The sequence below is a fragment of the Rutilus rutilus genome, assembly GCF_951802725.1.
Source record: "Rutilus rutilus genome assembly, chromosome: 11".
In the NCBI taxonomy this organism is placed as follows: Eukaryota; Metazoa; Chordata; class Actinopteri; order Cypriniformes; family Leuciscidae; genus Rutilus; species Rutilus rutilus.
In genome coordinates this window covers 37,187,993-37,203,887 of record NC_140216.1, presented here as the reverse complement: position 1 = coordinate 37,203,887, position 15,895 = coordinate 37,187,993, and the positions used below count along the sequence as shown (strand labels likewise).

Sequence of the window (15,895 nt, the reverse complement as noted above, 5' to 3'; positions counted from 1 at the left end):
GCAGACGAAACAATGAAAGAACTCAAGCGCGCAGTACAGACAGGATGGCCTGAAAACAAAAAGGACTGCCCCACAAAAATACAAGACTACTGGAACTGCAGAGCAGAGCTCAGCGTGGTGGATGACATAGTGTTGAAGGGGAGCAAGTTTGTTATTCCATCATCACTACGTAAACAAATGCTCCAAAAGATACACGAAGGCCACCTCGGAGAAGTCGAGTGTAAACGACGGGCGAGAGAAGTAATGTACTGGCCAAGAATCAACAAAGATATCAGCCAGACAACAGCATCATGTGAACTTTGTCGCACTCACAGGCCAAAACAACAAGCTGAGCCGCTGATGACTCATCCGGTGCCCCACAGACCTTATTACAAGGTGGGAACTGACCTGTTTGACTGGGATGGAAAGAGTTACATAGTGGTCACCGACTACTTTTCAAACTATCCAGAAGTTGGAGCGCTACAGTCAACATCAAGCAAGGCAGTCATCAGTTACCTCAAGACTGTCTTCGCCAGACATGGCGTCCCATGTGAACTGTTTTCGGACAATGGGCCCCAGTTTTCCAGCTGTGAGTTTGCTGGTTTTGCCAAAGAATGGGGGTTTCAGCACTCTACGTCGAGTCCAACCTATCCAAATTCCAACGGCTTGGCAGAAAGCTCTGTGAAAACAGTAAAAAAAATGAAAAAAGCACAGGACAGAGATGACTTTCAGAAAAGCTTACTGATCTATAGGAGTGCACCTCTACAGAATGGACTATCACCAGCTCAAATGCTGATGGGTAGACGCATTCGCTCTAACCTACCAGTCAATGAGGACTTGCTTACGCCCAAAAGTGCACACAAAGTCAGAAAAGTAAAGGTGGAACAAAAAGCGAAACAAAAACAGCGGTATGATCGAACGGCAAAACACCTGCCAAGGCTGAAGCCTGGAGACATGGTGCGTCTCAGGGACATCTCTACAGGCACATGGAGACAAAAGGGACAGGTAGAGGAGGAATTTGCTCCATGCTCCTACAGGATCCAGACAGAGAATGGATTGTCTCTGAGGAGGAACCGCACGGATCTTCAACTACAGCCGACTGAAAAGGACACTACAGCTCAGGAGACGGTTCAACAGGACACGGCTGATTCTACAGAGCTAACTGACAGTGGTCTGACAGCAGCGTCTGCGTCACCAGTTGCTGTGATACCTTCCGAACTGTTGAAATCGCCAGCTGCTGAAAGACAGGCTAGACCTAAGAGACATGTTCAGTCACCCCAGAGGTTGATTGAGAGTTGCTAAAGTCTCTTTAGTTTGTTTTGCTGAACAAAAGAGCAACATGGACCTTAAGTTAGTCTATATCTTTGAAAAAAAGAAAACTGAATGTTGCCATGTTTCTAAGTTTTTTTTTTTTTATGCTTAGACAGGTTGCACTTTATTGTTGTCTATTAAAAAAATAATAATAATAATTAAGAGCACTTTAAGATGGCTATGTTTATACAGGGGTAAATATTGTTTTTTTATAGGGGTTAAGATGTGATGTTACGAGTACATTAGTTTAGGAACTACATTACCCAGCATGCCACACTAGTGAGGGGCATGCGCAGAAGCCCATGCGGGAAGAGAGCATGGGGATATATGGGTAGCACGGTACAGTGTTGATGTGCAAGTTGTCTAGTAAAGATAAAGAAACCTTCAATCACTCCTCGTCTGCTTATTATAAGACTAAGCAAAATAACACAGTGACTACAGATCGACCATGTCGACCTTGTAGATATTATTACCAATGCGAACATGATAGGATATCAACCATACCATGCGTTGCCAGCCCAACAATTAATTAAAACTACAATTAATCAGTTTCGACTATAAGTGGGCTACAAATAGCCGGGCTGACAATATGAGCTAGGTCGTGTCTGGTGCTGAAACCCAATGCACAGGATAAACACCAGAATAACAATATTCATGATTCTGAAGCTGAAATACAGAATTGTTTTAAAACGAATATGCTTTCACTCTGTCATTGACTAGATATACTTAAAATAATGTAGGCCACTTTTTACTGGTAACATCATACATTTGGCATTATCACTATCAGGACCCACATATATTCCCCCATTGCATTATTATACATTATATTCAACATTATATAATATAGGCCTAGTAGTTTAATGTAGTACTGACACTAAAACTAGTAATTTTTCACACACAGTAATTTTTATTTTGGGTAAATTATCCACGATACATATTGTCACTCTCCACGATACATATTGATGCATTTTTGTATTGCGATATATATATTCTCTGCCACCATCCAGAACGTATTGAATCTGATCCAGCTACGTCATTGTTCTACAGGCTGTAGTGAGGGGTGTCTCATAAAATAAAGGAAGAACCACGTGGCTGGCAGCTAAACTTTAGACGTGTTTCATGGTGGCGTCAGACACTCGTCAATCTTTACCTTCATCAAGAAAAAAATGTTTGATTACATGAAATGTATTCTTTTTTGAGAAGTCTTTATAGTCTTTTCCTTAAAAAAGGATAGAATTCCTATTCCAATAAGATCATCTACAGGCGATTCAGAGCTATCTATATTCTGTGAAACTTTAGGGGTAATTGATATATGGAGATATAAACACACACATTTGAAAGAGTAAACATGGAGTAATAGGGATAAATCTAAACAGTCAATAATTGATCTTTGGTTAATTTCTAATTCATTAGAACAAAATACAACCAGAGTATCAATTGAACCATCGATATTGTCTGATCACAAAGTGATTTATCTTCTCATTAAAAGGAATAACAAAACTTCATATAAAAGCTCTTATTGGAAACTTAATAATAGATTATTGGAAATTGATAGTTTTCAACTTGAAATTAAGAAGATAATACAAACATATTGGAATCAAGCTAAGCGAACAAATTTATACTGTAAAAATTGGGAGTTTATGAAGTTTCAGATAAAGGCAAAGAAGTTGCAAAGTCCAACAAGTCAAAGGAAGAGGAAATCATTAGAGCTATTTGTAACATCACTAATAATAATACTGATGGGAATTCTAATGTGTTAATGAATCTGCAGGCTGAGTTAGATCAATTATATATAATCAAGGCAAAAGGAACATTTGTTAGATCACGAAGACGCTGGTTAGAGGAAGGGGAAACTAATTCCAGATACTTTTATAATTTGGAGAAAAGGAATGGAGAGTAAACATCTATTAGAAAGCTTAATATTAATGGCCATGAAACACAGGACTCTATTAGAAATGTTCATTAACTTTAGCATTAGTAATAATATTTCAAAGTTATTTCAGTCATTTTGATAGACAATATTGTATTTCCCTGCTTTAGAAAGATTCCAGTAAACACTGGGATTAGAAGTGAAAAGGGGAGACAATTAACTTTTAAAGCAGGGGTGTCCAGACTTTTTTTTTTTTAACGGCTGCAGATTCGACAGGGCTCTAGAATATCTGAGACCAGTGGCACCAACACACGATACAGCATGTATTAATAATATTACATGTTTTGTCTCTTGGAAATGCACATTTGACAGTAGCTTGAGTTGACAATAGCAGTTGGGATACAGATGTACATTTATTTTCATTAACACAGAGCGAACATCTGTAAAATAAAAATAAAAATTAATAACAGCCTCATTTTTAAAGGGCAAAATTTAAATAGGCTATTCTTACTGAGATAGAAGTTAGAACTCTTAATATACTCTTATTAAAATTAACCAAACCATTGGTCTAGCTATCACACATTCAGATCATGAGAACCACAGGTAAAACCACACATGGCACACATATGGTTTCTGATGAATGGCTTTATTGTGTTTAGTCAGATTTAGTATAAATACAAATGCAAAAAGTAAATAAAAAAATTGGCTAGCTTATAGGCTAACAACAATGCCTGTAATTTGGCCTGTATTTCATTACTCAATTAAAACATTTAATAGACCTACATGTCTCCATAATATAATACATTTGTAGACAAATAGCATTTCTTTTACTTGGCCTATTTCTCAATAAAAATGTGTAAAAATATTTAAAACAAGATCAGATTGAATTGAGAAGCACTATTTTTAAATTGGTTTTAAATTGTTTTATCTTGCTCTTCTTGTGTTTTCACAATATTTTTTTAGATATTTAAACAAAAAAAAACGAAGAGAAAAAGAAGAGTTCCTGCTCCCATTGCATGTCTTTCTTATGTCGCCGCCTGTAAGTCTATGGCAGTGCTGACTACGCCACCCGCTGGACAAGACTGGCGAGAGCAAGGGGACTCTATTTTACAAAGAAGCACACACAGGCTTGGCTTAGCAAAGTAAAAAGATACAATCTTTATTTTATCTTAGTCAAAAATGAGTCGCTTTTGGTTGTCAATAAATAACACACAAATCCATCATTTAACATAGGGATAAGCCACAGGTGGGGGGGCAACCGGAATACAAGCTTGACCAGGCCTAGGTTTCAATACCACACGTGAGCTAACACACCACTTTAGAGTAGAGCGAACACTACAAACTCAGCTTATACAACACGGCAACCATGATCTTTGAGCTATTTTAAAAGACACACACTTCACAGCATTGCACTGCACACATCGGCTCCAAATGGGGGAAACACTCTGAGGAAAGCAGGCTAGATCCCGGTGGGCTAGTCTATCCTATGGGCCCAATCCACACCGAGGCTATTACTAGGGAAGGGGGGTGAGACAAACAAAAAGAAGAAACCGCTAGCCGGTGGCCACAATCAGTTCACTAACACAAATCTTCTTGTAGTTCACTAACTACAGCCCACCGGCTAGCGGGAAAAGAAAAGAAAAAAAATAAACAACACGGAAAAATGTCTTAAAAGCAGCACCTGCACACTTACATGAAGTTAAAAATGGTTTTGTCATGTTGCTTTGCTCTCTCTCACTGTAGATGAAGTGTTGTACAGTTAGTTTGAACAGATGTGGATCTCTCAGGCTCTAAGCGGCTGGAGTACGGAGGCTGCTCGCGGCACGAGGAATATTGTGTTTGTTGCGGCTGTGAGAAGCCCATCGAGGAGGGTTTAGAAAAGTCAGAAGAATTGTTCATTTTGTTGTGGTAGTAAGTTATTTTAGCAGTAGAGAGACATTAGCAGAGAAGCTCGAGAGGAGGGATTTATACAAACCAACACTGTAAAAAATTTGCTGTAGTTTTGCAGCTGTTTGCCAGTAACTTACTGTAGATTTAAATTTATGTTATTTACTGGCAACAGTTTGTTCAAAGTTAAATGAACATTAAACATTAACAAGTCTTTGTCTTTACAGAATAAAATTATAAAATAACAATCTAATGCAAAGCATTCTGGGAACCAGAAATCTTCATCAACCTTTTTCTGTTTTTTTCCTTCAGATTTTGGTTCCCAGAATGCTTTGCATGAGGCTGTTATTTTAGTTTTATTCTGTAAAGATAAAGACTTGTTAATGTTTAATGTTCATTTAATTTTGAACAAATTGTTGCCAGTAAATAACATAAATTTAAATCTACAGTAAGTTACTGGCAAGTAGCTGCCAGTAATACTGTAATTTCTACAGATTTTTCTAACAGTGAAGGTCAGCAGGATCTTTCGATTTGCGCCACTTCTTCTTCCAGTCAACAATGTGATCTCACCATCCCAGGATACTCACTGTGGTCGATGTGATCTCACCATCCCAGGATACTCACTGTGGTCGATGTGATCTCACCATCCCAGGATACTCACTGTGGTCGATGCGATCTCTCCATCCCAGGATACTCACTGTGGTCGATGCGATCTCTCCATCCCAGGATACTCACTGTGGTCGATGCGATCTCTCCATCCCAGGATACTCACTGTGGTCGATGTGAGGTCACCATCCCAGGATACTCACTGTGGTCGATGTGATCTCACCATCCCAGGATACTCACTGTGGTCGATGTGATCTCACCATCCCAGGATACTCACTGTGGTCGATGTGATCTCACCATCCCAGGATACTCACTGTGGTCGATGTGATCTCACCATCCCAGGATACTCACTGTGGTCGATGTGATCTCTCCATCCCAGGATACTCACTGTGGTCAATGTGATCTCACCATCCCAGGATACTCACTGTGGTCGATGTGAGGTCACAGTGAGCTAAAAGTGTAACCTCAAAGCTCACTCACTGTGCGCTCAAACTGTGAGCTCAGCATGCAAGACCACTGTGAAGTCATTGTGTTAAACTCTCATTCTGTTAGTTTAGTGAGTTTACTGTGATCTAAAATTCCTCTAATATTGGTCAGTTATATCACAATCATCATGTAGAAGTTCATATTTTATTTCCATCAACAAAGTATTTAAAAAATTCAGTTTTCTTGTTTATTTTGTATTCTTATCAGGTGTTGACATTTGACACAAATATTTCTATTTGACGGATGCATTCAGATTCTGGTGTGGGTTTGGTGACTCTTTTTCACTTCTTAACCTCTATTTCTTTTTCCCCTTGAAAAGACTTGACATCCTGAAACACAGAGAGCAATATGTTTGATTACTGGTGTGATTTCTGAAGCCAGGTGACTCTACACATGAGCTGGTAAGATGTATGGTTCACATGTACCTGGTCATGTGACAGTACTCTGCTAACACAGGGCCAGGCCACAGTGCATATTAGCATTATAATATCATATGAGCGTATGTGAAATGCAATTAAAGTGACCACCCACCATTTCTCCAGTATAACAATTCCACGCTGAGTCCAGAACACAACTGTACAGCACAAACGGTTTGCTAACAAATCCTGCAGTGTCCACGTTTTTCCAGAGTTGAGAAACAGGAACTAATGTTCCCAGTGACCGACATTTGAACTTCCTCCTCTCAACCGGCTCAACATTTTGAATTCACAATGAGCTCATATAATATTCACACTGTGAGTGTCACTGTATGAGAATGGTCTCATGATGTCACGTGTTGACTGGGATCTGCAGCCCTGAGTTTAGACCGATGCTCGCGGAGAACATCACATGACCAGGGGCAGAGGAGGTGACGCGGGCTGGCCTGGAGGAAAGGGGGCAGAAGTCTAAGCAAGATTTTAGAGTGGAGAAAGAGTATCAGTTGCACTGTTAGTATCTGATGATGATGAGATGATTAGTGGGAGTAAGTGTGTCTGAGACCAGAGAGGACAGACGGAGGGAGAGAGTGAGCGAAGGTTACAGTGTGTTGTTCCTCCGGTTGCTGATACTTCTCTCTGCTGTCAGGTTCTTTATAGATATGGAAAAATACTATTAAAATATTATTTACACTGAGAAAAGTGTTTTTTCATGCAATGGTCAATTTTCAATAGACTGGCTTTTCATATCATTATTGTTTCAGACTAGTGGAAACAAAAAATCCAAAATACACTTTTAAGTGTTTACTTTATGGCACTATATATATTTGCATCTCTAGATTTAAATTACAATTCATATCTTTAAAGGTTGTTTTTTTAAAATGAGTTTTTTTTTTTCTCCTCCAGTTCAGTAGCACTTACACACACCAAACTTTACAGTTTTATTCATATCTATATTCTGAAGGTTTTTACAGAGAGGTTTGTTCATATATCATTTGCCTGATATGTTACAACAATTTATTCCTAAAAACATGGTGAAAATGTATTTATTGATAAATCCCCTCTCTAAAAACCTTTAATTCTAATATGTCAACAAAATGAAACAAGAATTTTGAACCTGACTTCATCAAATATTCAGATTTTTGTTTTGGAGTTTATGCAAATGCATAGTTAATTAGAAAATGCCTCATTTGCATATTTAAACATTATATTTAAAAAAAAACTTACACAAATGTTTGGAATTATTGATGTAATCAATCAACACAGGAAGTATGGTGATATTTATTATTGTTAAAATTTTACCCTATTTATGTGTCTTTGCCTTCAGAATTGTTCACTGAAATGTTCTTTGGCAAATGTTCTTCTTTTCACTGTGAAAACCCCCTTTGGAAACTTTACTTTTAAGAGTGTAAACTACACACATCTGAAGATTAATCTAAAACTGAGTATTTCTGCTTTTATTTCACTGCTAACCTCGTTAAGTTGTACGCAGTGAATGACAGTGTGTTTGGTCTCGTCTCTTCCAGATCTTGGTTCAGGGTGGCGTTACGTACAGAGACGAGCCCTGGCATAAAGAATGTTTCTTGTGTTCGGGTTGTAAAGTCCAGCTGGCCGGACAGCCTTTCACAACGCAGGGTGAAGATCCGTTCTGTGTGAAGTGCTTCAGTAACCTGTACGCCCAAACATGTGCCGCCTGCGACAAACCCATCACAGGTGAGTGTGTGTTAATGTGTCCTTATAACAAGAGCGCTCTTCATTAGCAGTTCCTTCAGCTGAGAACAGAAACACTGTCAGAAACAAGAGACAGTTGTCACATAAACAGGGTCGTGTGTTTGGAGGCTGTTGAGTGTGTTTGAATAAAGTTCTGCTTGTTCTGCTTGTCATTCAGATTGAGTGGATTGGCACACATTGCAGAAGGATGATTGAGGGAGAAGTAGAAATTGTCCTTTAACACTCTTGAACCAAGTTTGTTTGGGTGATGGCCATCCCGATGAAAAAGTTGTCTCTGACTCCAGAAAAGATTGAAATTGTCAATGAAGTTTACTCCTTTTATATTGCAGGTTTGTTGCAGCCATGTATTTAGCCCAAGCAACCGTGAAAACCTGTTTGTTCCTCTTACTGGGAGTGGTCCACTGATGAATGTTTGAACTTTCAGTCTTTTAAGTGTTTCAAAAAGTTCATTGAAATCCTTCTTAAGGAGTTCTGACTGCTCTTTATGAATATCATTCTTCCCCAGTCGATTCCAGTCGATTTGCAGTCTTATGTTTCATCAGAATGTTCTGAAGTTCCCTGTTTATATCAGTTGTTGTTGCTTGTGGAAGGCAGCACGTAGTTGTATCCCTGCTGCTAATGTTTCTGATTATGGAGTCCCCCACTATCAGAGTCCTGGGCTCGGCTGCGCTCTGAGCTGAGTGCCGCTGTCTGCTCGACCTTGAGCGCCAGTTAGCATCAGTGTTAGCTACTGGCCCATTCAGTCTGTGTTCGATCACATTCATCACATTTGGGGATTCCTCATTTACATTCAGTACTTCAAATCTGTTCTCAAGATGTATAGGTGGTGGTAGCAGACCAGTGTTTGCAATCCTTGTCGGAGCTGTATCTGGGGTAGAGCATGCTACTGCGGCAATATGTGATGCTCGTGACAATCTGATGTCTCGAGTGCCTTTGGGTCTCGCTCCCTGTTTGTGCCATCGATTTGTAAGTCGATCGGCTTGTTTCTCTACCTGTCGAGGAGCACTAGTTTCATGGGACTCACCGGTATGCTGTGGGTGTCCATGACGAAGCTCTGTTGTGTGCTCCGTCTGGTTTGGTGGTCCCGTAAGTAACTTTGTTTCAAGAACTGCAATCCTTTGTAAAAGTCTGTGGCAGTTTGTGCAGCAAGTAGATTCTTGAACCTGAAGAGGCATTTTCTCTCTTATCCTGAATGTAGGCAGTTGTGTTTTCCTTTCCCGGAATGTAAGCTGGTCGGGTAAAATAATTCTGTGTTTTTGTAGTAATCCAAACTTTGTTGTCTGAGCACTGTGCTGATTGCTGAAGATAAAATTAGGTGATAAAAGGAAATAAAATATAAAAATATAGGAGATAAAATGTAAAAGCGATAGAGCAGAGCGCGGAGCAGTAAGCAAGAGCGTCCGAACAGTAGCTGACTCAATCACTCAATCACTCAATCCATCATGTGTTAAATACTGAAACACACACTCAATACACAAAATGATGTTTTATTAACAAAGTTCGGAAGGAGCAGGTTCAGATAATTAACCAAATTATGCAAAGCTGGAGATTAATCAGTAATCAACTCAATGACAGAGTATAAATTCACAGCAGACCTATCTCTGTTCATTGAAAGTTTGTCAGCATCCCTCCTCCACCCCATCTCCTCACTTCCAGTTCCATCTACACTTACCAACTGGGGGGAGTACTTTGGGTTCGGGCCTAACTCCGAGCTCGGAGCCCTCCCCCCGGACAGCACGCCAAATACGCATAAACTTATTGTATTAATTATATGTAGATGTGAACTCGTGAACAGAGCATTAAAATGTGGATCCAATATATTCATCCATTAATGAGTGGTGCAGGCATCATTATTAATCATCATTAGGACTAAAGATGCACAAAAGTTATTTACCAGACATAGCACTCACAAAGAACAAATTTTAACCAAGTGAACTAAATAAAACAAAATCACTAAACAAATTAAATTAAATTAAATTAAAACTATATAGCGCCACCCAGTGAACATTATCTACAGTAATGCTGGAGCACAGAGGCCTCAGAGAATCTTAAAGTAATAGTTCACACAAAAATAATAATTCTGTCATCATTTACTCTCCCCAAACCTGTATGAGTTTCTTGACTGTGACTGGTTTACTTTAAAGAGATCAAGTTTTCTACTCTTTCTCTCAGGACACAGAACAATGTGAAAACACCAGAATATGTGACTAGCTTTCTATATATATATTTATCTTCAAAACGATGATCTTATTTTATCACTATCTACTGTAAAAAGAAGCTGTGCTCAATTTTCATACAGATCAAAAGACATTAAACATAAACCGCAATATAAATAGGCATCTTTAATAGAATAATCTCTACTATGTCCTGATAGAAGGAAATATCTTTTATAAAGTTTCATATTTGTATCTCTACTTCATATCAGCACCATCAGATATTTAACAGTCCTATATTTTATTTGAAGATGTATATTGATTGATTGATTTTATTTCTGGATCAAACCGGTACAAAAAGAAAAGAGACAGTAATCCAAAAGGATAATGTGCTAAAGTAAAAATACTTATTTCCAGCACGGTCCTTGATGTTACACACAGTAAAACAATAAAACAGAAACACAACGGACAAGAATAAAGAAACAAAAAACAAACCCATACAATATGGAGAAGAGGGTAAAAGAGAAAACATCACATAAAAACAAAATAAAACAAAATAAAAACACTATAAAGACTCTCCAAATTATCAATAACTAATTCACCCTGTTCCATAAATGTTTTTTGACCTGTGTTTTAAAAATCCCTCTTGATGATAGGAGTTTTGTAGCAGTAGGCAAACTATTCCATGCCATGATACCAGTATAAAAAAAATACATTTTAATTGCATTTGTAGCTCTAGGAACTATGCAGGAGCGGATGCTGGCCCTAGTATTATAGCCATGCTGCGTATGGACCATGTTTACATTAGAGCATAAATATTTGGGGGCATGACCATTAACAATGTTAAACATATGAGTCAACTTAAGTTGTTCTACTCTTAGATGTACAGGTAGTAGACCAGCTCTTGTAAACTCCTCCCTACCTATATGAGTACGGGAGGGTGCTTTTAATAGGTACCGAATAACATTGTTTTGCAGCACTTGGAATTTGTTTTTAAATTTGTTTTTGTTTTTATATAACTGTATCAATAAAAAATGAGCATTTAAATAAATCTGATGTGTGTTGAAATTTGTCTATTATTCTATTATATTGTTATGGTTAAACATTTGACATGGTAACTTGGTAATAGACCTACAATGTTTTCTTCTTATTAATATTATCATAATATGGCTGATTTTGATGTAAAAAAAAAATACAGACACTTTCACTTTGTCAGGTTGAGATGGGAGAAAACAACGACATGAATAATTATGAAAAATTGAAAATAAAATTGTTAAACAAGCATTATATTTTTAATTTGCAATTATAGCTAGAAATTATAGATTTTAACAATGAAAAACAAATGATGAAAAAATAGCAAAACATGTTTAGATTTGTAATTATATAAATCATTTTCATTGTGTATTTCATATTAGGGCTGTAAATTCATTTATTGTGTTTGACAGGTGTGATGATCAGTGGAGTTGAGTTTTTACCTCCATCATTAAGGCACGGGCAAAAATATGGATAGAGTTTCCCAGTGAAAGACTGATCAGTGAAAGAGTAGAGATGAGAGCTGGACTCCACATCATAAAAGGAGACCAGACCCTCCTCATAATCCACAAACACACCGACCCGCTGCGGCTTCACTCTCACACACAGAGAGACATCAGGATCAGCACCGGCTTTATATTCATTCTCATTCCTCAGCCACACAGTCCAGTATCCATCACTGGGACTCTCTGTGATTGATCCCTTCCTGTTAATGGATTCTCTGGCCACTCCTAAATACCAGTCAGTCTTTCCCTTCACCTGCACCTCAAAATAAAATCTCCCTGAGGAGAATCCCTCCTTTCCCAGGACACATACACAGTAATCAAATCTCTCTGGTTTGTCTGGGAGTTTCTGTCTTATGTCTCCATGTCTTACTTGTTTTCCATCATCAGACAGGATGAGTTTAGGATGAGCTGTATCAGGATCCAGAGTCACATCCACTGAGAAAACAGAGAATATAACTCACAAATTCACAATACAGATATTTAGTGATGATGTGTGTAATATGTAATCAGTGTTTAATCATACTGTCGGTCAGTGATGAAGCTGTGCGTATCTGAATGTAATCTAGTGTAGTGCAGACAGCACACTGTACCTGCATACTGCTGTCTCCTCTTCAGTTCTGTAGAGACACATGACAATAAAACACCATCAGATCTTTGACATGTTTATGTGTGAATTATAGACAAGATTTAATGTTATATTTAAAGAATTGTGAACAACATCATGTTTTATCTGATCAATGTTTCTCTGCTGATATTTAGAGAATCCCTGAACTCCTATTGTGTTTGAGCTCGAAATATTCCTCCTTTTTAGAACATCTTTGGGAATGTTTTGTGAACATTTTATGACATTTTTATTTTAGATATTGTTATGGCTAATGTTATTAATCTCAGTTTTGGAGTGTATTAGTGTTGTGGTTATTCAGCAAAGACAACACTATAAAAATAACCTTAGAGAAAGTGAAAATGAAGCCCAGCACTGCGAAGCTGTTTGATACAGGTCAGAAATGACAGACATGTAATCAGACATGTATTGTGACAGACAATAAAGTTTTTCTAATCTAATCTAATCTAATCTAATCTAATCTAATCTAATCTAATCAAAATTTTCCTCTAAAAAAGAACAAATCTGCATGAATAGACATTCATGAAGTCTATCAATTTGATTTTCTTCTGCTAAACTGATTTTATCTGACACATAATCACAACATTTAGATGAAACAGCTGAAAAGACTGAAAATGGCAGAAAATGAATGTTTCTTTCTGTTGTTTCTCATCTAAAAGTGTTCACAGATTTACTAAAGCCTCAAGGTTCTGGTTACAGTGATGAAGCTTCTAGTACAAGATGAATTTACTGCATGTTTCCTGAAATTAGAGATGAATATGACCTGCTCTCTTCAAGAAGAACTGTGATGATAATGAGACACAAACACATGATCACACACTTCTCTTATTTCAGCTTTAACAGACTCATTCTTCATTACTGATATTAAAAGATGATAAATATATGTATCTGTATGGTGTATTTGATATTGCTGTACCAGTTTGCGTGAGTTTCTCCTGTAGAGAGTCCTGCAGTTTAGTCAGAGCTCTCCTCAGAGTCTCCAGACTCTCATCAGTCTTCACACTGATCTCAGACCAGTTCCTGGTGTTTCTAGAGCTGCACAGGGATGAGTAAATCTACAGCAGGAGAGAGGAGAAATCCTTCAGCATGGGGAGTGTTATGGTGTCATATACTGCATTATCATTGATCAGAGAGATGTTGACTGACCTGTAGGAGGTGGAGGTGATCTTCAGTGTGTGAGAGCTGCTCCAGCTCAGTGTTTCTCATCTTTAGCTCAGTGATCTCCTGCTCCAGCTCTTCAATGAGCTCTTCCTCCTGTTTCTCTGCTGCTTTCTGCTGCTCCTCCATCATCTCCAGCAGTTCAGTCTGACATCTCTCAATGGAGCGGATGAGATCAGTGAAGAGCTCCACACGGGCTGCTTTCTCCTTCTCTGTGTTTCTCTGCTCAACCAGGACAATCAACACATTATTAGTGGCGTTTGTGAAGAGAAGAATCAGTGTTATTATTTCTCATACTTCAGTGTTTTTAGGCGGCTTTCAAAATCCCTCATTCTGCCCCGTTTGCACTGAATGATTCCTCAAATCATGTGTGTTGTTGAGGAGAGATGTGTTATTACTTTACTAAGTGATCAGGGAATCACAGACGTGTCGATATTCAGACCAGCAGTGTGACTGTGAGTGTGAAATTGCTTTTATACAACAATTCAATAAACAATGATAGATATTAAAATTAATTTAACTGAATTATTTTAAACTCACTTTTCTGACTTCTGCTGAGTGTTTGACGTCTTGAATCTTCTTGATTCTGTCCTGGATCATCTGCTGTGTGTCTTTCTGTGTCTTCATCAGTTGAGTCTATAGACAGAAAACAACAACACACAATATGTTTTCATAACTGATTCATTTATATTAAAGAACATGTGATTCCTCATGATAAGAGCCATTTAAAATCAGTTTGTCAGTAACTTTTACCTTCTTCTCTTCAATCTCCTCTTCTAAATAAACAGTGTTGTGGTTTTTGTGATCTCCGTCAGTGCAGGACAGACACACACATGTCTGATCATCTCTACAGAACAGCTCCAGAGGTCTCTCATGTTTCTGACATATATAGTCCTCCAGATTACTCACAGGATTGATCAGTTTGTGTTTCTTTAAACCTGCCATTCTCAAATGAGGCTCCAGGTGAGTTTCACAGTAAGAGATCTGACACACCAGACACGACTTCAGGGCTTTCAGCTTTCTTTCCTCACAGAAGTCACACAGAACTTCAGCTTTTTTCAGAACCTCATGTTTTTTACAGTGATATACGAGCTCTCGGAGTGTGGTGTTAATCTTGAGATCAGGTCTGTGCTTGAATGTTTCTTTACAATATGGACAGTTGCAGGTCTGGCTGTTGTCCCAGCACTTATTCAGACAGGTCTTGCAGAAGTTGTGTCCACATGGAGTGCTGACTGGATCAGTGAACACGTCCAGACATATAGAGCACTGAAGCTCCTCAGTCAGTGGACCGCTGGAGGAAGACATTGACACACAAAACACAACTATTCCTGATCCAAAAATAGCCTAATGTTACATAATAGATGGTGTGTCAGCTGTAAGACACCATAAATCAAAGCCTGGATACTATCCATCCAGCCAATCTGACAGTCGATGCACTCACTGACAGAAAACAACGCGAGTGGGTTGGGGACGCCTCACGATAAGTAAGGGGAGGAGAAAACATTACCACGCAAACAAACAAACAAACCAACCCAGCAGATATAACTTAGATTGCAGCTTACCTTTTTTTAACATGGTCAAACTCAAAATCCATGAAAATCCTGTTTTCCCAGGACATGTCCTGTTTTCACGTCTTGTCCTGGCCGTCGTGGCTGTTTTTTTTTTTTTTTTATAAAGTGATGAAAATGTCCTGGTTTTCATTATTTTTCATTGGGCCGTTAAGCATATACTTTAAATTTACTGGCGCTTATCTTTGCACACACAACATTTGAAACCGGCTAATCAGCGCGTTCCTCAATCCGCAACGGCAAGCAGATAGCACGTCAGAAAACAGAGGCCTGTGTGTGTGTGTGTGTGTGTGTGTGTGTGTTCATCTCATATTTGTGAAAGGTTACTTTAACTTCTTAAAGTGTTATTTTACTTAAATTAAGAACACCGACAGAGCCTGTCCACTCCCTATTAAGCCCTATTGTACCGAATTTTGGTTGTAGTACCACCAGAGTTCCACTGGGGGCGCTCGCCATGAGTGCAAAATGAATGGGAGTTAATGGGGCTAGACGGCTAAATTTGTCTCCCTCACCCGATTGCCGTTGAGAAATCTCAGATCTGATTGTAGATTTTGCAAGTTCAACATGGGTTTT

The 15,895-nt window shown here is 38.5% G+C and overlaps 2 protein-coding genes across 2 annotated transcripts in view; one reads left to right on the top strand and one right to left on the bottom strand.

Moving 5' to 3' along the window:
- LOC311299515 (four and a half LIM domains protein 3-like) overlaps positions 1 to 15,895 on the top strand; it is a gene marked incomplete at its 5' end in the record, with an annotated part of 138,301 nt that overhangs the window by 7,539 nt on the left and 114,867 nt on the right. The window contains one exon of the mRNA XM_084423113.1: positions 8,079 to 8,265. Within this exon, the coding sequence (XP_084279239.1) occupies positions 8,079 to 8,265 (187 nt within the window). The remainder of the gene's footprint in view (positions 1 to 8,078; positions 8,266 to 15,895) is intronic.
- On the bottom strand, positions 11,565 to 15,059 carry LOC311299520 (E3 ubiquitin-protein ligase TRIM39-like; the record flags this gene model as incomplete). The annotated part of the gene is made up of 6 exons (XM_084423119.1): positions 11,565 to 12,409; positions 12,565 to 12,591; positions 13,513 to 13,651; positions 13,743 to 13,976; positions 14,295 to 14,390; positions 14,508 to 15,059. 6 exons carry the CDS (start codon positions 15,057 to 15,059, stop codon positions 11,862 to 11,864), a joined length of 1,596 nt encoding a protein of 531 aa, XP_084279245.1. The 3' UTR covers positions 11,565 to 11,861.